Here is a 22,084-nt window from a genome sequence, read left to right on the forward strand (position 1 = left end):
GTGTCTTATGTTATGGTCAACTCTTAATTACCACGTACAGAGAATTCGCTCTGTGGGTTATCTGTGGCAAGTTTGCACCCTCCCGCTGGCTTCCCCATCACCTAGGAGCTCAGGGGCCTCTTGCCTTGGGTCCACTTGGTTCGGCTTTTAAGCTCTACATCCAACATGCTTGCTCTGTTCTCAGCCTGGGGAAAAAATAATTAGGGAAGTAAAGTTGCCATAACTTATGTCAGAACCAAATACTTTTTAAATGTCTTCTGTTTTCAGTTATCTCCACTGAAATGAGTAGTTAAAAGGTAAAAGTATTCTCTCTTTTTTTGATCTGTTTATTTTATTTATTTATTTATTTATTTAAATTAATTAATTTCTTTTTATTCAGTTACAATTGTCTGCATTTTCTCCCCTTCCCTCCACCCCACCCCAGCCAGTCCCACCTCCCTCCCCCACCTCTACCCTCCCCCTTGATTTTGTCCTTGTGTCCTTTATAGTAGCTCCTATAAAAGTATTCTTGATAGATTTGAATATCGCTCTGGTTGTACAGCATGTCTTGGGTTGGCCAAAAAGTCCATATGGTCTTTTCCATAAAATAAAAGGCGCATTTTCCATTTGGGTATTTTGAGTATGACAGCTATCTCCTGCATATGGTAGAATAGAAGGCTGATTTTTCTTAATATCTCGATTTGATCACTGTCAACCTCCGCTGGTCTACCCAGCCGTAGAGTATCGTCCAGTAGGAAATCTCCAGCATGAAACTTCGCAAATCACTTTTGACATTCAGTCACAGCACCGTCTCCATACTCTGCATAAATCCTTTTTTTTTGCGTTTCAGTTGTGTTTTTACCTTTCTTCAAATAATAAAGCATAATATGCCAAAAATGCTATATTTTCACCATATTCAATATTATATATTTTCTTCCATCTTCAATATTAAAATGGCTGCACAAAAATTCACCAATTTTGATAAGTTTTTCGTAAGTGCAGCTGATATGACAGCTGTCACAATACAGTGTAACAAAATTGTTTCAAATGAAGTTCAAGGCAATTAAGCACTTTTAGAACCATCTTACAGAAAAAAACAAAACCAAATGAACTTTTTGGCCAACCCAATAGCAGCAGTGTACGGGATACGGAGAGCAGGTAGCCCAGCACTTGAGACAGCTTGGACTTGATCACTGGCTCCTCTTTGCGTTACTAGCTGTGTTATCTTCAGTAAGTTCTTTAACCTTTGGGTTAACCTCAGTTTTCTTTTCTATAAAATGGGAATAACAGTCTTTGTCCTTACCTCTTAGAGTTATTGTGAATGGAGAACACTTAAAGTAATTCCTGGTACTTGCTAAAGGGCTCTCTGTAAGTGTTAGTCATTATTATTATAATCATCATTGCCCATATTTGTTCAGTGCATTTTTGGTGAAGCCTGATGGAGGAGAGAAGGACAGGCACAGCAAATGCCTAATGCCCTTAAACCGAATCTCCCTGTCTCAGCCAGCGCCGCTGTATAGCTGGTGCGGCCCAGGCATCCAGTCTCATGAGTTGGTGCCCATGCTCTACCAGTTGTTCCGTATTTTGAATGTTATTGCTGTTTCCCTATTTCCAAATAACTCTCAAAGTTCAGAATAAGCAATGCCTTTTAATTTGAGTGAATAGGGCTGTCGGTCCCCTGGTGTACAGAGCAGGTGTTTCACCAGGAGCGAGCCCACTGGTGGCCTACCGTCTGACCTTCCACCCGCCCTGCCCTTGTCCTGGGTCACGGCTCAGTGCCTGGGTCTCTGCGGCAATCGGTAGTGTTGTCCTCACTTCACAGCGGAGGAAACCAAGGCTGGGACTTGGGGTGGATGGAGATCCCAGATGTCCAGGCTCTTCTTGAGTGAGACCCCGTGTTTCTCCCACTGGGGGCCTGTAGGCCCTGACAGCTTCTTTAGGGCCTGGAATTGTCCACCAGGATTTTTAAATCTGGGATTTTGGCTTTGATAATAATCTTTTAGAGGTTCATGTGCAAGAGATGCTACATCATCTGAACTCAGCATTTTTTCCCAGTTGTATTGAGACATAACTGACATACAGCACTGCATAAGTTCCGGGCACACAGCTGATGATTAGACTTGCCATACATGGTGAAATCATTAGCACAATAGCTTTAGTTAATGGCCATCATCTCATATAGACACAAAAAAGAAGAGAAAGTTGTTTTCTTGTGGTGGAAACACTTAGACCTACGCTCTCCGTTCCTTTGTACCATGCAGCGGCGTTAACTAGAAATCGAGTTGCACGTTTCTCTCCTGTGCTGTTACATCATCATGTTGTACGTCACACCTCTCGTTCTCGTTTGCCTTGTAACCGGAAGTCTGTTTCTTTTGCCCTCCTTCCTCCAAGTCTCCTTGCTCCTCACCCTCTTAATACAGAATGTAAAGCCATCAGATACTTTACTGCCTTATCTGCGTGGATGAACAGACTATGGGATAGAGTAGGACTGGTGAGAACTGAATCGTGACAGATGGGATACGCGAAAGACGCAACCTGCCATGGGAACAAAGCAGGAAATAAATGTATGTTGAAAGAGGTAAACGTCCTGGGGAGTTCGCCTAGAGAAAAGTGGTAGGAAATGGAACCAGAGGTGCACCGAGCTCAGAAGGAGCCCCGCCCTAGCCACTGGCGTCAGGTGTTTGCAGGCGACTAGTTCCCTTAGTAACGTGGCTTTAGGTTGCCTTTACAAATTTGTTTTGGTTTTATACTTTTGTATGAGCTCTAAGCTCTTTCATATTAGGGCATATTTAACTCATTATGATTTTTTAAATAAAGTCAACACATCGTATAGGGATATTCATTTTTCTTTTAAAAGTAGTTTTGTACATTAGTCGCGTCTAGGACTCATTGGTATGAATGGTAGTCCTGGCCTCATATCTCCTTGAGGTAGAGTTTCATCAACGCTTAAGATTTAATCTTGGGAAAGTGTACGTTACTGGGGAAACCTTTAGGTAGGTCTTTTGGAATAAAATTTTACCTCTTAGTAGCCCTGCTATTTGGGCAGAACAAGAGGGACCCCAGCTCTCAGCCCCCTTTTTCGAGGGCCTCACTCTGGTCCTCATTTAGCTGTACCCCTTCCCCATAGGATAAGATGTCCTCTGAGCCAAAGGGATGTGGCCACCTGGAAGCTGGGCCTCCCTTTCTAGAACACCTTCCTGGTCTCTGAGGCCCCAGAATTCCACGCCCAAACAGGTCTAAACTGGCTTCCAGGCCCCTTCCCCCAGATCCATCTCCCAAGGGCAAACTTGTCCGCTCACATACGCTACACCCCCAGGCCAGAGACATTGCGAAGGAGTGGCTGCTGGCTGGGAAATGAGCTTGGACATGTTAGGGGGGATGGTCTGCATCCATGTGCATAAGGCTGGGGGTGAGTGGAGAAGGGGGGTGGGTCACAAGCTAACTCTCCTTTCATATGTGCTCTGAGAAGTCTAGGAATTCTACATTGGACCGTGGCCTTTAGGCTATTTTAAAATTATAGTGGGAAGAGAGGACACATTTTTTTAACAATGTGATCGCTTGCTTTATAAATTAAATATTTAGATATATTGTATATGGACCTTCATTTGTACTCTTGCCTTGAGTTCTGCAGATGGCAGGGGTGGGCCTCTCCTTGGGCAAATCAGTGGCTTCTCTGCATCTCATGTCTGTCCCCTCCGAAATGAGGTCTAGAATACCTACCTTTCAAGGCTGTGCAGGACTGAAGAGAGGAAGCACATAAAGCACCCAGCACATTGCCAGGCATGTTTAAGTCCTTAATGTCTTGGTTCTTTGTGCCTCTCCCTTGAATAACCCCTTCCTGTGAATCACCCACATGCACACGCATACACAGAACACACATATTGTGCAAACCCACCCTGCACAGAATGTGCTTCATTACAGGTCTCCACAAACGCAACCTTGCTTGCTCTGTAAATATGTCACATGGACGTAGTTGTACCTGGCGACCCAGCCGTTTCAGATGTGCAGTTTGAAGTGTATCTGAATTGAAGGGGGTGGAAAGAATGAGATCATTTGAAAAAAGCATTTTTTTCCCTACTCATTCTCAGCTGAGCTTATCCATAAGTAAAACAGGTGTTACTATAAACCAACAATTTTCATCACTCTTTGCAACACAGCCTGGGAGGTAGGGGGCCACACTCTTCCTTAATCAGAGAGAAGCCGAAACTGAGCCCAGTGAAGTGCTCCTTTGCACAAAGATGGGTCAGAGCAAGTGGAGAAGGGGAGGCGCAAACCAGATTTCCTTCAGAATTCAACTCCCCTTTTCTAGTGTATCAGATTTTTGTATGTTTCTGCTTCTGTGGCAAGACCTGAAGTAGCTTAACACAATAGTGCACTAAATCTGGGAGTGCCAAACCAAAACCCACCCCAGCTGTGTTCAGTTTGGCCCACACAGTTGATCTGGGGGCATTTGTTTGGTTGTTGTGCTTTAATATCCTGGCTAACATTTAAAAGGTGAAAAATTTGCCATGGACTTCTATTCTTGGCCTCTCTTTAAAAAAAAAGAAATCAAACCATTCATTCAACAAATAGTTACTGAACATCTTTGTGCCCGATGTTACTCTGTTCTAGGCTCTTGGGATACAGCAATGACGAAACAAGTCAGGGAAGGTCCCTGTAATTAGGAAGCTTTTGTTCTAAATGGAGACAATGGGCCAGTTTACTCAGATGGCGCAAGTACAGTAAGACAGTTAAGCAGAGTAATGACAGAGGGAATGATTGGCTGGTCAGACCCTTTGGAGAGGTGATGGCTGAGCTGAGATCCTGAACTAGGAGCCTAACATGGGACTGTCGTGGGGATAGAATGTTCTGGGCAGAAAAAACAGTCAACACAAACATCTTAAAGCTAGAACCAATTTGCCCCCCCCCCAAGAACCAGTTCACTAAGCAGCACTGCCCCATAAAACAAGGGTACAACAACAGGAGCACTACTTTTGGGCACTACAGGAAGTCCTCACCTAACGTCATCCGCAGTAGGTTCTTGGAAACTGCAACTTTAAGCGAGAGGACGTGTAACAAAACCAACTGTACCATAAGCTAATTGACGTGAACTACAGTTAAGTTCCCAAGGCATCTCACCATCGATGTTATGAGAAAACGGCATTATTTGAGGACCCGCTGCATTTTAGTTTGCCAGCTCCTGGCCTGCTGTCAGACAAGTGACTAGATTATTTCTTAAATGTATTAGAAATTCTTCTGAAGTTGCTTCAAGCACTGGTTGCCCAGTTGATATACCACAGCCACATGGTGGGAAATGGCCTCAGGGTTCTCCGAAAGCATCGCCACACCCACAAAAGTGTGAGTAAATTAGAGCTCTGCGATTCAGAATGTGGTCCACAGATGGGGATTCCGTTGGAACTGCAGAGCCTCCTGCTTCACTCCAGACCCATTGGATGAGAGTCTGCATTTTCACCAGATTGCCACTGTAACCAAAGCCCTGGTCTAGAGCATCTTACTGCATTGGTCCACATGTTTGTAAACTTCCTCTTGCGCTGTCCCTCATTTTGAGCACGTTTTCAGATGCTGGCAGTCAGTGGCTGTGCCTCCTGGAATCCCGGTTTGCTAACCCAGCCTGTCCCTTCTGAGATGTAATTGCAAAATGGATATTAGGTTTACTAGCTAATGAACAAAATTTCTCTCCATATGGGCCTAATTAGCCTGTAGTCTGATGAACTACTTTCTGGAATATTTATATATACCTATTGTGAGCTCAGAATTCTCTCATTAATTTGTGTTAGTGCCATTATGTATTGTACTACTTCTGGCTGCTATTTAAGGTATAAGCTTTCTATGACTCTGCCTGAGTCTTTATAGGTTCCCAGCATTGCTCTCTCCCAAAACTTGTTTCAGTAATCTTGTGATAACTCAGCTAAAGTTTAAAGCAGTGAGGGGGGGCGGGGATCAGTTGCTTAGATTACATTTATTTTTAAGAATCTGTTTTTCAAAAAGCTGCCCTAAATGTACTCCGGGAACATGTTGTAACTGAATACAGATTCCTTTCTTGTTTTAAGTTCTAATAATTCAACATATCTATGATTTTTATTATTTGAACAGAAGGATGTTGTTTATAGCAAGTTGCCCTTAATTTTATTCTTGTTTAAACCAGTCCCGAAATGTACTTGCCTGAAGCTATATGAATCCAGCCATCTGTACATAACTTTTGCTCTTCAGTTCGATTGCTTTCAACAAGAATCATTAGATAATTGACCACCAGGTTAATGCTTTGCTATGTAATTAACAAGGAATGTTTCTTCCTCACAGATTTCATGGAAAAATAATTCTAAAGAAGGAAACATAGATACTCAAAGGCATAGACTTTTAATTGGGGAAAAAAGGAAGGCTACTGCACAATATCATAAAGGTAGAATTTGACACCATTTCTGCTACTCTGATGAATGTGATGGATTCTTATGTTCTGATCTTAGTACGCAATCTTGTCCCAGTTTTGTTAAGGCATGCGTAAGAGAGACCTCGATACTTCTACATGCACAGCTGGTAGAAAAGTGTGGTAGAGGCTATAGCTTAAGGTAACACAGATGAAAGTCTGGAAAAGTCAGTCATGTGGTTTCTAGAGAAATTCAGCATGCTGAGGGATCTGGACAGATGCCATGACAGAAATTAGCGATCGTAATGCTAATAAGCACTAGCTCTGGATCTGAGAGGTACGTATCTCTTCAGAAGGTTGTTCCTAAAACCAGCTGATACCCACGCCATACTGATTATTCAGCAATAGTTGCCGCAGCCCAAGGGTTACCGACCAGAGCAGGGTGGCAGGACAGCCACGGGCTCCTGCTGCCGAGCTCCTGCCTGTGTCACACATGTGTGTGTCTCACCTCTCTCCATGGCTGTTACCAGCTGTTCCACTGTGAAGTTTGGATGCAGGAGTAAAAATGACTATGTGTCCACCTGCTGACCCATGGAGCTGTTTTGGGATGGTTTTCCGAGTGGCTGCAGAATTGCTTCATGTGTCCCAGCTTATAGATCCTGCAGAACTCAGTCCAGCCGCTTTCAGGAAGGGTGTCAGTGGGATGTTCAGCAGGAAGTAGAACACCCCCCGTGAGTGCGTAGACTGTGAGGATGCGCACTGTTTACGTAACGAAGGAGATGTGAGACCAAAGCTCCCGGACTGCCCCTCCCTCGGTGACATCACCAAGGACCTTCGGGTCCTCTGCTGGCCATCCTTGGCAAGTCCTCAGGTCACACCACTAGAAAGTGGCACAGCTGGAGTTCACATGCAGGATTGTCTTACGTTGGGGCCAGTTCACCCTTTCCTTGCTGGACTTCTATTTTCCCAGTGACCTGAGGTCCCGCGTGGTCACCAGTGGCAGTGTCAGAGCGGGCACTTGTGTCCCTGGACATTGCTCCTGTGCCAGGTGCCAACTTCAATTTGTAATCAGGTCAAGTGTGGGTTTTCACTTATAGTTTCCTTTTCAAAATCAGTTGTGCTCCTAGTACCAGGTTTTTCTGCTTGTTACCAAATGCTGAGATGCGGTAGCCAGGCTTTAAGCTAAAGTGGGGCTTCCAGGCAGGAAAACCAGGCCAATCTGAGCTCTGTAGGTCATATTCAAATTAGGCCTTGTGTTTTGGGCTGTTTTTCATATTGTAGATTTCTTTTTCCTTTTGATGACCATTTTGAGCTCACTTTTATTCGTAACTTGCAAATAAAAGCTGATTTCATTACCGCGTGGGAACCAAGCAAGCCAGCAGCGCGCTTGGTGATTGCCGAGAGACCCCATCAGATCTTACAGACCCACCTAAGGTGTATCGTTTCCTGTCTGTCAATTACTGTGTGTGATAATCCTTGTTGTTCAATGTAGCTTCCAAGTTAGGAACTCGTGGTGCTCTTTATACACAATGAGCCTTGCTGGCTGAATACATATCTAAGTCATTTTCAAAAGACAAGGATGATTTTTCAACAAAGCATTTATTCTTGAAAATATCTCTAAATCTTTCCATTGTGTAAGGTTTAACTCTAGAGAATGACATTTCATATAGAAACTGACCTGTGGGTGTAGTGTGGAACACAAAAAGCACCAGACTTGGATTCAGAATACCACTATATTGTTCTATATTGCGTCTTGGTCCCCAGTCCTTCACCCTGCCTGCTGACATCCTGCCACAGACAGTTTTAATGAGGTGGGTTATCTAGGCCCCAATAGCAGCCCACCCTGGGTGGGACTTGGGGGCTGTTGGTGGTGAGGGAGCAGGGCTGATCATAGACACGCTGAGGGCAGCACACAGGGAGGGAGGAAAGGGGGAAGAAAAGAGAAGGGGAGAGGGAGGGGGAGGAGACAGGAGGGAGAGAAGGGGAAAGGAGGGATGGGAAACAGACGTGGGTGTGGGTAGGGTGTTCAGTGTGAGAACAAACGATGCCATGTTCCTCGGTGGAGACGTAGGGACAGCAATATTTTAGAGCCTCACATTGTAGTTAATCGTAATCATGGCCCTGAGCCATCAGGCAACATCAAAATTATACTGTATTTTATAAGGCGGGAGTAAATGATGCTTTTTAGAATTATATAAAACTGCCTTTTCAAATGATGGCAAATCAGACCCAGGTTATACAAAAAATAACTCGCAAGCCATGTCAGGAGATGTCTTGGGAGTTGCCTTTGGGAGGGGCCTCTCTTCACCTTCGTGCAGAGAGGCTTATCTTTTGTCTGTCCTATATATTAATTATGGCTTAAGGTTACATTAAATACAAAGGGCATTATAAAGTTCAAGTGCTTTTAAAAACTATTTGGAAACCACCGGGCTAGAAATTTCCATACTGCAGAATTTCTGAATGAGGAAGATGCCAGAAGGATTGCTGTATAACCTCCACACACACACAGTTCCAGAAATAGACATGCCACAGACCTCGGGCAGAGCAGAGGCGCTCCTGGCCACCAGCCTACTCCCAAGTGACCCAGCTGATAGTCAGCCACGCTCTGTGCCGGAGCAGCTGGGTGAAGAAGGTGGTCTCCTGGCTGGGCCCGTGGGACAGACACAAGGAAGCACAGGGTGACCTGCCCGGACACGCGGCATGTTCCCAGCATCTGCCCACCTTTGAAGAGGACCCTGAGTGAGTCGGTAGCAAGACCTCAAAGGGAGTGATGGGAAGAGGCTGGTAGGGACCAGTTTGGAGCAAGGAGAAAGAGAAGTACAGGGGTAAAGTGAACGGAGGAAGCAGCTACTGGGCTGCTGCAATGACGTCAGGGGCTGCTCTGTGTCTGGACCACAGGGGAAATGGGCTTAGTCTGGACAGGCCTTTGGGCAGTTGTTCTGACCTGGGAGCACGCAGTGGCTGCGCCATCCGGCAGGCATGGGGGCAGGTAAGGCGAACAAGCAGAGGCCTTACCATTGGAGCTGTCCTTCCTCCACACAGCAGGAGTAACCTGGTCCCTCTCTGGTTCTCTCTGAGCCATGCCTCGGGCCCCACGCGGATGAGAGAGAGTCCCCTGCTAAGCACCCTGGCCGAATTGGGTCCAGCAGCCACATGACCTCATCAAACGGAGGAGACTCTACAGAGGTCTGTGCTCTGCTGTTCCCGGTGTCACCAGAAAGGTCCAGGCAGAGTTTCCCCACTGTGAGTACCAGAAACGCCTCCACTGTGCGCTGACTCCTCCGTTGGGGAAAGAGTCCTCTTCCTGCAGCGTCAGGATTCAGTCATGGGAGGCACAGTTTCCAGTGCACGGTTCTTTCACTCTCATGCTCCTGCAGCCTGTTTCCTCCCACAGAACAACGCTTGCGTGATGGTTGAATCCCAGTAGTGTCGCTCTCTATTTCCTGAATACGGATACATTTTACGGGAAACTTAGGCCAAAAGCAATGCCTCTTTCTCAGCTGGCTCTGTTCCCCTTAGCCGGAAAGGGCAGAGTTGCGATCTGAACCTAAATTTTGTCAGATCTTGCCTGCTGGCCACTCGCAGCTTTCCACCAAGGTCGTCTGGTGTTCTTGTTGAAGTTGCACGTCTGGCTTTCACTCCTTGTTAAGTACTACTGAGCTCCCACACCAAGGATATTTCCGTGTGCTGAGAAGAAGACAAAGGAATCTAAGACCCAGCCCACTCGTGCAGAGCCTCTGCTCTGAGAGAGGAGGTAAGATAGGAAAGGAGGTCAATGAGGGACAGATGTTTCTGGAAAATCAGTGATGCAGGAACACACGCCCTGGGAGTGCACAGTTGCAGAAGATTCTTGAGTACCGGAAGAACTCGGGAAAATGCATGGCGTGACTTGAATCTTAAAAGATTGGTAGATTTTCAGAAAAGAGAGAAACTGTGAGGTCGAAGCAACAGTTGTTGGCCAGGTCCCACACAGGCTTGGGTCAAAGGGTGCTCGATGAGGATGGACCAGGAAGTGCTAAGGGGGTGGGAGCAGTGGCAGAGGCACAGGTGGTGAGGAACGCTGGACCAGCTGTACCTCCACTTCCAGCTCCCAGTGGCCTCCCCCTGCTGATGGCATTGGAAGCCCCGCCCAGCTGTTGGCAAGCGGACACTAACTCCTTTCCAGCACCCTCCAGCAGCTTCCTCCCTCCCACCCACCCTGCACCTCCATCTCACCCACTACATCTTGCAAGCCTTCTTGCATGCAATTCCGTCCTCTTTCCCTCTGCTCCAACCCCTCCCTATCTCCCCACCCCCAACTGACTGTCCCGCCAGTTCATCAAAGCTCAACTCAACTGGAAGCCTTCTCTGCCCACCGCATGTGGCATTCTTTCCTCCCTGTGCTCCCAAAGCAGCTGTGTGTCCTTTAGTCAGGGCCTTTCTGGCTCCCACCAGCATCACCACCGCTGCCACCACTGGACAAAGGGCCCTCCAGGCTGGATGTAGGGACTCTGCTGGATGGAGTGTGCATGTCCACCCACGAGGCTTCTCCCCAGTGTAACTGGGAGATGTTTTTAAAGTGTTTCCAAATGCTGTGCTGTGTTGTAGAAGGCAGAGACAATTTAGTGACCCATTTAGGTAGTTTGCCCTTGAGTGAACAGGAATTAGGAGTCTGAGCTTCCAGCCCTTTCCCTGTGGGTCCCCTTTAGCCTAACCCAGCATCCGCTCCATTCGAAGAGCAATGACTCAAGACTCTAATCTGGGGAAAACTAAACCAAAGAATGTACAGCCACTTCCTGGCTGATACGGAGATCCCCGCAGGGCTGCTATTGTGGGAGAGCATGTGGGAGTGGGGTGTGGTGTGTAAGTCATGAGCTATTCAGTATGGGGTCCCGGAGGGCAGAGAGAACTGGAAGCAGTCACAAGCAGTTCGTTCTCTACCTTCAAGGAAATGTTGGTACCAAATATAGAAACCCTTTCACTTCCTGTGTCATATGTCCTCTGCGTCTGTTTCCTCATTAGCCTCGGAGAAGTAAGTGATGCCCTGAGTGGCTTAATCATCTCTGGGTTGATGTTCAACAAAAGAGTTGGAATTAGGCACTCTTCTTCTCATACTCATTTTGGAAACCTTCCAGTTTATATTGTCATCTAACTTGAGCAGAAGTGCCTGGAGCCGTGGTTCAGCCTGTTGCACAGGACAGTCAGATGGTGCAAGGTGCCTGCTGACCCTGGCCTCTCCAGTTCTTTGTTCAGCTGCAGTCAGCAGAGGTGTACAAGCTCGGAGGCATCACCACACACCACACCTTTCCTCCCACTGCATTTGAGTGTTGCTATGGCAACTGATAAGGCCCTAGAAGCAGCCCCAACTATTATTTCTTTTTTTCAAGAGGGAAAAAAAAATCCATGATTGCCACCTCAGTGATATGTGTACACAGGCAAGGCAAGGATTTGGAGCCTGGAGGATAGATTGTTTGGTGCACAGTTGATGCATTTCGTTCTCAAGTGGAGGAAGGCTACACATTGGCCATTTCAGGTGGTGGATGATTGCAGGAGGGAGCTGAGCTGGGCAGGGGCACCATGGGCACTGAGACGGAGCAGGAGCCTGCATAGATGGCCAGAGTCTTTGCTGGTTTGTGGGGTGAGTGTTCGTGTGCCCTTGGGGGGCCTGGCCAGCACACTCCTTTGCCTGTGCTGCCAGACTCCATCACAGTCTCAAAGGGAGATTCTCTGCAGGTAAGACGGGTGACAGCTGAACGACTGGGCAATGACTCTGTTCCTAGAAACCCTACAAAGTGAAAAAGTCATCAAATTTTCAATTCAAGTCATCTAGGATGCAGCACAGGAGAGCAGAAGAACGAGCACTGGCCTTGGGTGGAAGGACCTACCTAGGTGCCCTGCTCCGCTCCGACCACTGGGAGGCCCTGGAAGAGTTCCGTAGCACACTGGTCTTCAGTGTCCTCATTCAAAAAGGGAAAAGAGCCCAACTTCACAGGGTGGTTGTGAGAGTTATAGGTAATGTGCTGTCGGCTCTTCGTATCCATGGGTCTTGGCATCTGTGGATTCAGCCAGCCACGGGCTGAAATCAGTACAGTTAAGACGCGGTTCTCAAACGTCTTGATTCTCAACAAGGCGATTCTCGACCAAGTTGATCACGGAAAAGATGTCTCAGTTGTCAAACAAGACTCCAGGTCTCAATTCTTACCTATTACCCTTTCATGCTCATACCTGTCCGATCAGTCACACATCTCTCAGGGGACAGACAAAGGTGGTACGGTTTTTGAACAAATCACTCACTGAACAGTTTTCCAGGACGAATTAAGCTCAAGAACCAAGTTCCCACTGTACGTATTTTCAATTCAAGGTGGGCGTCCACAGATGTGGAGGGCCAACTGCATGCGTTGTTCTTACATAAGGGGTTGGAGCACCCCTGGATTTTGGTGTCTCTGGTGGTCCGGGACCAATCCTCTGCGGATACGGAGCGAGGGATGAGTGTTTATAGAACATATCTACTGTGACCAGCCAGCACATGACCATGAGTAGGTGCTCATTAGTGATAAATACTAGTCAAGTGACACCCGAAAGAAAACAGACTTGGACTTACTCAGTGTTCTTCCGGCATCAGGACCAACTGGAAGTTCTTTAAAATACTCACCTACATCAGGCTTTCTGGGTCAGTATTTGCAAAGATGGACCAATGAATCTATATATATATATATATTTTAAAAAACTTTCCTAGGCAATTCTGATGTAGCCAGTCTATGATTCCGGGTAGGAAATTCACTCACTTGTCTGAGGTTAAATAATATAAACAGTGCTGGATTTCCCCCACGTACCTCTTCCACCAACCTCCCTCATGCTACCTTTATTTTCCTCCTAAACTCCAAAGACTTCTGCTAAAATTATCTGTGTTTGGAAGCAGGAATGTTTGATAAAATGGTTGAAGGGAACTTAATAAGGAAGCAAAGAAAATTGAAAGTGAAGCAAATTGAAAAGAATCTCTACAGAAAGCCGTATGCAGCCCATTTTGGCCACCTAATTGGTTATGAACATGACATTTAAGGTGACTTGTACAACACGCCTAAGCCTTAAATAGGAGGTTAGCATGCCTAGAACTGAAGTTTTTCTCTGCACCCCACAGGGACGTGGCTGAAGAGTGGTCTAGGCCTTGTGCACCAGGAGGGCAGCCAGCTGACGTGGACGTACATCGCCCCTCAGTTGGGCTACTGGGTGGCAGCCATGCCTCCTCCCAACCCAGGTAACATGAAGCCGCCACCTGCAGTCACGGGGAATGATGTCTTTGAGGGGTCAGGCTGAGTACGCTTTTGAAAATAACATCAGCAGTGACATCAGATCTTACTCAAGAATGGTGGAGAGTCTGAAAAAATCAAATGATGAAACTAAGTTATTTTATGGGAGTGGGAGAGCTCTTGCTGGAACTCTTCCATGTAGGATAAGAATAATGCATAGAAAATCATCTTGTCTCGTGTCTCTGTTTTTCTTAGACAGCTGCCACAGGAAATTCTTAATCCAAAGTCCACAGAGGCAGCTCAGACCTCCTCCCTAATTCCTGAAACAGCTGTGACCTGGTGTAGGAGAATATTCAGGGAAAGGCATGCAACAGAGGGACTCACAGGAAGTCATCATGGAGTTCTTGGGGCAAAAAGCTCAATCTGGCATTTCTGAAAGGCTTCAGAGCCAACCGATAGCTTCGTATCTAGAAGAATATGTATCTCCACTTAGGAAATGTGAATGAACTTGTATTTTTTCAAGTGTGACTAAAAGTTTTTTTTTTTTTAACCTTTGTCCCCTAATTTATCCCAGTGAGCATTCCAGAATTGATTTTTTTTTTCAATTTTTTTTACTGGTTGGTTTTAGAGAAAGAGAAACATTAATTTGCTGTTCCACTTACCTGTGCGTTCGCTGGTTCTCTCTTGTACACGCCCTAGCCAGGGATCAAACCCACAACCTTAGCATTTGGGGCAATGCTGTAACCAACAGAGCTACCCAGCCAGGGCCAGAACCGTTTTTCAAAATAGTCACCGTAGGAGAATTATTTCCAGTGATGGCTTCCATTGCTCAAAATACCTTTTGAATCTGTATCCCTTGCACTGCCTTCCGTGGCGAAACTCTTCACTGATAGCACGTCTTTACGCGCAGACGGTTCCTTTGGTTTTCCATGGGCGCGTCTAAAAGTCATGCACATCCCAGCCTGGCGAATGAAGTGGGCGACTGAGCCCAGGTCAAAGTGTGCTGATTGCAAAGCGCCTCTTGTAAGTTAATCACGAAGGCAGTTCCGAAATGGGAGTCCAGAGTATTTTAGCCGTGGAGTTACCACTGGGATGAGCACTGAGGCTCCCGAAACAACTACTTTGTTGGAGGCCATTCCTAGGTGGGTGTGGAAAGATCTGTCACCATCTACTTTATATTCCCATACTGAGAAAATGTACACGTCACGTCTGTGTTTACAGAATGTTTCCCTTTATGATACTGTTCTTGTAACAACATAGGCGTGAACCAACCTCCAAATCAGAACTCTCTAGGATATGATGAAGAGTAAGGAAGAAAAGGAATCCCTTAAGTACCAAAGTGGAGACCACAAAGCCCATGCGTTAAAGTCAGCTTTCATTTTAGACCTATTTCAAACAACCTTGGCCATCACTTTTCCCGTCACGTGACAGATTAGTAGATACTTTTGTAAAGAGGGGAGAAAGAACTGCTGGATGTAGGTCCGCTGGAGCTCCCTAGCAGGGAAGGAAAAATCTATAAAAAGCATGCATAGCACAGCCCCTGACGACATTTACTGCAGAAACAGATATGCTGTTAATCTCACAGCCCTCGCTGTTATTAAAACAAATTACAGCGAGGCTGTGTCTTCCTGAGCCCAAACCCAGCAAGAACATAATTAGGGCTTTCCTCTTTAATTCTCTGGTTAAGAAGGAAATAAAGTATGCCTGTGAATTTTATAAAGGTTTCCACTGGCAGGAGTTAAAATAATAACGTTTTAAGCACTTAAAGGAATCGAGCTTCAGTTATTTGGAAATGATTTTTATGTGTGCCCCATGCCTGTGGAGGTGTCTTTGTGTAACACAATTGTTTCTCTGAATGATTAAGGCAGGATATGGTTGTCAGACATCTTTCCAGCTTTTGTAAATAGCAACTCCACCCCACTGAAGTGGGTAATGTTTGGGAGAGGATGGTGTCATCCCGGCAACTTAAGTAATGTCACTATTTACAAAAACTAGTAAACCTTTTTGGGGTTGTCAAGCTTTTAAGAAATTTGTCTCCTTTAGAAGCTTTTTGAAGAAATCTATCCCTTAGACTATCAAAAATCAGTAAGCAAATGGCTGTTTTTGGTATTTGGTAATCAGAAGCTTACGACTCTGAAACAGCATAAAACTGCACTGCTGCCTTCCCGCCTGAGGGCCCTGCCAGGGCGCCTGGACACCGGGAAGGGCCCAGAGAGCATGACTGGTGGTGGTGGCCAGGGGGGTTGTTGTCACTGTGGATCTGCTGTCAGTGACATTAAGATCCATCCTTACAACTATTGAACATAAGAATCTAAGTTAAAGCACCTCTTGAGATTCTTTGCAATGTAATGAAAAAGTCTGTTTATCTCTGATAACCTGGAGAGATCTGTGGCCACATCAGGTTAATCATTTTGAAAAGTCACTGCAGAGGAAGATTTTATTTTTAAAAAATGGAAGGCCTTTTAGAAACACTTGACACCCTGTAATGAGCTGTGGATGGATTTGAGTCAGAGTCCATTTCTTTTGAAGGTCTCAACCGGTTTACTTAGGCAAAGGGCCTGCACACAGTCCTAACAACCACACAGTGAAAGCGAGAATAAAATCTTGTGATTTTTTCCTCCTGCAGTATGAAATCTCCTGATACCCACGCCATCTCTCTCTGAACGTAAGAGCCCCACTCATTATACTATCGTGCATCCATTTGCTTTTATTAAATTCACGAGGTCAGAATGCTGAATGAGTGTGGCTCTCTCGGCCAAGGAGGGACCTGTGACAGGCTGCGGGCAGCGTGGGCACACTCAGGGTGCCACTGGCCACGGCTGCTTCAGGGCTGCGCAGTGATCCCTCCTCACTGAGTGACCTTGTAACATCATCTGAAGGGTGGTTGCCTCTGCCCCGCTCCAGGCCCATGAGAGTAATAAAAACGTGACGTTTTTATTCATTATCCCTCTTTATACTTGAAGGGTTCACAAATCTAAAATGCCCTTTTCTGGCCTTCCAGGTCCCGTGGTCACACAGGACATCACCACGTATCACACGGTGTTTCTTTTGGCCATTTTAGGAGGAATGGCTTTCATACTTTTGGTTTTGCTGTGTCTCCTTTTATATTACTGCAGGTAACGTTTCACCGTTTTGGCAATATCTTTTTTTTATTTAGAATGTCTTGTGCAAGCGTTGATATGGAGGTCCCTTTTTTTTTTCCTCTCTCTGATCGAGGTCCCTTTTTTCCTCATGAAAAAATGTCTACAAACGGAACATTTGTCATCTAACTTGCAAACGAACAAAGGACACTGGAGGCATACTGTATATAACGCTGCTTAGAAGGGATGTTATAAAAAAAATGTTTGACAGTTGTCCTATGATTCGTTCAGAACATCCCTAAACACTGATTAAGATATGAGATTCTCAAGGACAAAGCAGAACTATTTTTATTGTGATGCCTCGTCTGTTCCGTTTGCAGGAATGTTGATTGTCGATTCTTCTTCGGGTAACTGCTTCTGAATGAATAACGCGGATACACTTAGAAAGCCTGAGGGTGAAGTCTGTGGATTGTGCTGCTCTGAATCGAAATAAGGCTGAGGGTGTGGGGAGAGCAGGCTTCTGGCTGCCGAGGAGCTGTGTTGTCTTGTTCCTTTCTTTGGCAGTTGTGAGTTAGGGTTTTACTTGAAACTTGACCATGACGAGCATGTTTAATCTGTGGGCTTGGATTGTTGTCTCTTTGATCACAGGCGGAAGTGCTTGAAACCTCGTCAGCACCACAGAAAACTGCAGCTCCCCGCGGCCCTGGAGAGTTCCAAAAGAGATCAGTCCACCTCCATGTCTCACATCAACCTGCTGTTCTCCCGTCGGGAGTCAGAATTCCCAGGCCCACTCTCCGTCACCAGCCACGGCCGCCCGGACGCCCCGGGTGCAAAGGAGCTGATGAGCGGGGTCCATCTGGAAATGATGTCTTCCAACGGAGAAGTGGACATGCACACCCCCATGCTGAAGCTTTCCTACAGCACCTCCCAAGAATTCAGCTCTCGGGAGGAACTGCTGTCTCATAAGGAAGAGGATAAAAGCCAAATCTCCTTTGATAACCTGACGCCGAGTGGGACGCTGGGGAAAGACTACCATAAGTCCGTGGAGATTTTCCCCTTAAAGTCCAGGAAGTCTGTGGAAAGGGAAGGCTATGAGTCCCCTGGCAACAGTGACTACAGGAGGAGTTACAATGCCATGCTGTCACCGCCTTTATTTGAGAAGCAAGACAGAGACAGTCAGGCCTCCATTACCCACATTTCCACAGCAAGTAAGCTTACCATTCAGGAACACATGTACCCCACGCCCTCCTCTCCCGAAAAAGAACAGCTGCTTGACCGCAGACCTACTGAATGTATGATGTCGCGATCCGTAGACCACCTGGAAAGGCCTACGTCTTTTCCGCGGCCCGGCCAGTTGGTGTGCTGCAGTTCCCTTGACCAGGTCAATGACAGCGTTTACAGAAAAGTCTTGCCTGCCTTGGTCATCCCCGCTCACTACATGAAACTCCCCGGGGACCACTCGTACGTAGGCCAGCCCCTGGTCGTCCCAGCAGACCCGCAGCTTGAAATCGAGAGACTGCAGGCTGAGCTCTCCAGCCCCCATGCGGGGATCTTCCCGCACCCCTCCTCCCAGATCCAAGCCCAGCCCTTATCGTGCCAGGCAATCTCTCAGCAGCACTTGCAAGACACAGGCAGCCGGGAGTGGAGCCCGCAGAACACGTCCATGTCGGAGTCTCTGTCCATCCCAGCATCCCTGAACGATGCGGCCTTGGCCCAGATGAACAGCGAGGTCCAGCTCCTAACCGAGAAGGCCCTGATGGAACTTGGTGGCGGGAAGCCGCTCCCGCACCCCCGGGCCTGGTTTGTCTCCCTGGATGGCAGGTCCAATGCGCATGTTAGACATTCTTACATAGATCTCCAAAGAGCTGGAAGAAACGGAAGTAACGATGCCAGTTTGGACTCGGGTGTGGATATGAATGAACCAAAATCTGCCCGGAAGGGAAGAGGGGATCCTTTGTCTCTCCCGCAGAACCACCCCCCGGTCCAGGAGCATCCTCAGAAGGAGCCGAGGGCGGCGGACAGTACTGCCTACACGCAGCTCGTGTACCTGGAAGACATGGACCAAAGCGGCAGTGAGTGTGGCACCACCGTCTGCACCCCCGACGACAGTGCCCTGCGATGCTTGTTGGACAGCTCTAGCCGGAGAAGCGGCGGCCAGCTGCCCAGCCTGCAGGAGGAGACGACCAAACGAACTGCGGATGTCCCCGCGGAGCCCTTAGCCAGCCCCGATCAGAGAAGGTCTGCTCACGAGGATGACGAAGATGATGATGACGACGATCAAGGAGAAGACAAGAAGAGCCCCTGGCAGAAGCGGGAAGAGAGACCCCTGATGGCATTTAACATTAAATGAGCGACTGCAGAAGTCACCCTATCTAACAAAATTGCCAAAAAGTCTTACTTCGGGAAGTGCGTACGCGTTTGTGGAGGAAGTTGAACAAGGGCAACCGTGGCCAGTGGACGTTTCCATTATCGTCCATGGAAATGTTAGAAAGGAATTACAGTGATGACTCAGAGGAAAGGAGACGGTTAGTTAGGGGATGCCTCGCAACCAGGGAGGTGGCCGAACGTAGTGTCTGAATGTCCTTCCACGTACTTGATGTGTCCCCCCTCCGAGGACACTGGGAAACCCTAAGTGATGTTGCTGGGTTCTAATGATAACCTCAGTTTTCCTTCAGATTCTGGGAACAGATGAAACTCTTTTCGCATTGCTTGAGTCAGTTTTATCATGATGATGCTCCTATGAAGTTATGATTGAGAAGTTAGCTTGGCACTTAGTGTCTCGAGGTACTCATTACCTCAGAGGAAAGCTATGCATTGCTGCTTCATGCTCTTACTTTGCTTAGGTTTTTGCTTTGCTTGGGTTTTGTTTCCAGTTCACTATTTTTATAAAACCCAGTTTGGTTGTCAAGATTCTAGTCCTTCGCTTTCATCTGTTCTGCTTCTTGGTGGTTTATTTCTGTGTCTCTTTTCAGGAACTCCTGAGTGTCAGTCATCTCTTAACAGCCAAGCCTTTTAATAGAATTGTACTGAAATTTTTTATCAGCTGAGAATCCTTCAATTCTGGTCCCATTAACTCCAAGTGCCTTTTTTACAGTGACAACAGACAGTCCCTCACTTACCCTCTTTGTTTTTCTTACCTCCTGTAATGGAACTGCCTGGATTTTATAAAGTTATTAAACGACGCCCCTTTTCTTTGAACCGCATGCTGCCAAGTGCCCGTCGGTGCGCGGAGTTCTGACTTCAGCGCAGTGTACTCTCGTTTCCCTGTGTGACGTGGATTCTGTTTAGCTAAGATAGGCTAGAGGACACCTTAGAGACCCCCATCCCTTTGGCCCCTGGCCACCATTATGGTTTTATTGGCTATTTGTATATACAGTTACGTATTAACGCTGGAATCCTATGGGCTGATCTTGCTCTCCTAACGTGGACTATGGACTGAGCAAGTGGACTGAGTGTGACTATTAAAAAAAAAAAAAATCTTATGTACTATCCAAAAGTGCCAGAATGACTCTTCTGTGCATTCTCCTTAAAGAGCTGCTTGGTTATCCAAAAATGAACATTCAAAATAAACTCTGAAGGGAAAAAAAAACTATCTTGTGGTCCTTTTCATTCATCTGAGCCGTTATTTGTTTCCAAGTTATGAAGAACTTGCTGTTCCTTTCTTGGCAGTCTAAATGCCAATCTGTTGGACTTATATCCAAAGACCGTAAATTTACACCGTGATTTAAGCCCTTAAAGTCTACCTTTGCTGCGTTTAGTTTCATTCAGGAATACAAAATAACATCGTGTGCTGTTTCAGATAAGGAGAGACGTCTGCACTCCACAGGAAACTGATGTTTTCTTTTATGTTCAGTATTGATTCACCTTGGAATAGCTTCCAAAAGGCCTCATTAAGATGACCAGAACCATCCCAGACGTGTAAAACCATTCCTCAAAACAATTAATGGAGACATCTGAACAAGAAGAGATTAGTGGAAATAAATGAATCTAGTTATGTTTATGGGAACAGCTTTTTTAACAAAACCTTTCTTTATTCATGAATTCCAGGCAAGCAGAAAACTAACCAGGCTGATGTTTATTACTTTAATTCTAAAATGTTGATGTTTAGTATTTTGCTTTTAAGAGGGAAACCTGTTGAGAGATTCCCCCACAGTGCTGGGACGTCTAAACGGTGTCCGTGGCCCAGGCAGCGTTGCTCATTTGGAGCGTTGTCCTGTGCATTAAAAGGTTGCCAGTTCGATTCCCAGTCCGGGTGCCTATGGGAGGCAACGATTGCTGTTTCTCTCTAACGTCAGGGTTTCTCTCTCTCTCTCTCTCTTTCTCTTCCCCACTACCTCTCTTCCTCTCTCTCTAAAAAAGTCAATAAATATATCCTCAGATGATGATTTAAAAAATAAACAAATAAATGGGTGTCTGTGGTTTAACAAATGAGGGAACCCCTGGGAGTGAACAATCCCACCAATAGGTGGCAGGCGAGCCCTTGCAGACCCCACTAAGACTCCAGGGAGAGGCCCTTCGTCAACTACTGTCCAAAGACAAGGTAAGTGGCCTGTCCAGGAGTGGGCAGGGTCAGACCTAGGTGATCGGGGGAGTGCTGAGAGGTCCCCAGCCCTTCGCACTCTGCCTCAGTTGCTGCCACGGCAGTCACTCCTTAGAGCACCGGTTTCCAGAGAACCTGACGGGACCAGTTATGGGAGATCTGGCAGGAAGATGGGGGCAACGGGGCTTTCCTGGCTTCCCATCAGGCTGGACTCACCCGGGTCTGCCGGAAGTATGGAAAGTGTGGAGCAGCCAGCAGTGGCCAGAAGACACCACGTGCCTAGGAAAACAAGGTTTGCCAAAGGGAAGTTTGTTCTGCCCAAGATGGGGCCAAATCACTTTCACTAGTCTAAAAATGAGGCTCACAGGGTAGTAACACTGATCACCAGACTCGAACTGTCTGCACAGAGCACCGTGACTGCGGGCTGCCTACATTTTATTTGCCTTCTCTGTAGCCTGGTGAGGGTGAAATGTGCCATAGTGTTCTGAATCAATCATACTGTCTGAAGAACTAAAGCCATCAAAGGCATCTTGCTTGTGCCACCTAGTGGTAAGTTTACACCTGACTTAATTAAGGAGACTTAATGGGGAAAAACGAGTCCAGGGCCAGCTCTGGGAAGACTGGATGGGTGTGCCCAGGGGTGGCTTGGACCTGCTTCGGTCTTCAGGTGAGGAGAGGGGGTCCTACGTTCATTGAGTCTCTACCTTGGAAACAATATATTGGGGACAGCAGTGCATTCAATTCTCAAAACATTGTTACGGAGGTGTACCTATTCCGCTGTTTTAAACCTAACTCTTGAGGTTTAGGAGGTTAAGTAATTGAGGCCACTCAGCTAGAAGTAAGGGCATGCTGCTTAAACCCCCAGGTCTCTGGACATGAATGCATTTAAGTTAGA

At 46.6% G+C, this 22,084-nt stretch overlaps 1 protein-coding gene across 1 annotated transcript in view; it reads left to right on the top strand.

The window, feature by feature from the left end:
- FAM171A1 (family with sequence similarity 171 member A1) overlaps positions 1–20,965 on the top strand; it is a 128,514-nt gene extending 107,549 nt beyond the window's left edge. The window contains exons 6-8 of the mRNA XM_053923052.2: positions 13,461–13,577; positions 16,571–16,685; positions 17,298–20,965. Coding sequence (XP_053779027.1) covers positions 13,461–13,577; positions 16,571–16,685; positions 17,298–18,999 — 1,934 coding nt within the window. The 3' untranslated portion in view covers positions 19,000–20,965. The remainder of the gene's footprint in view (positions 1–13,460; positions 13,578–16,570; positions 16,686–17,297) is intronic.
- The last annotated feature ends 1,119 nt before the right edge of the window (positions 20,966–22,084 follow it).

This window comes from Desmodus rotundus, chromosome 4 (genome assembly GCF_022682495.2).
Source record: "Desmodus rotundus isolate HL8 chromosome 4, HLdesRot8A.1, whole genome shotgun sequence".
NCBI classification, from domain to species: domain Eukaryota; kingdom Metazoa; phylum Chordata; class Mammalia; order Chiroptera; family Phyllostomidae; genus Desmodus; species Desmodus rotundus.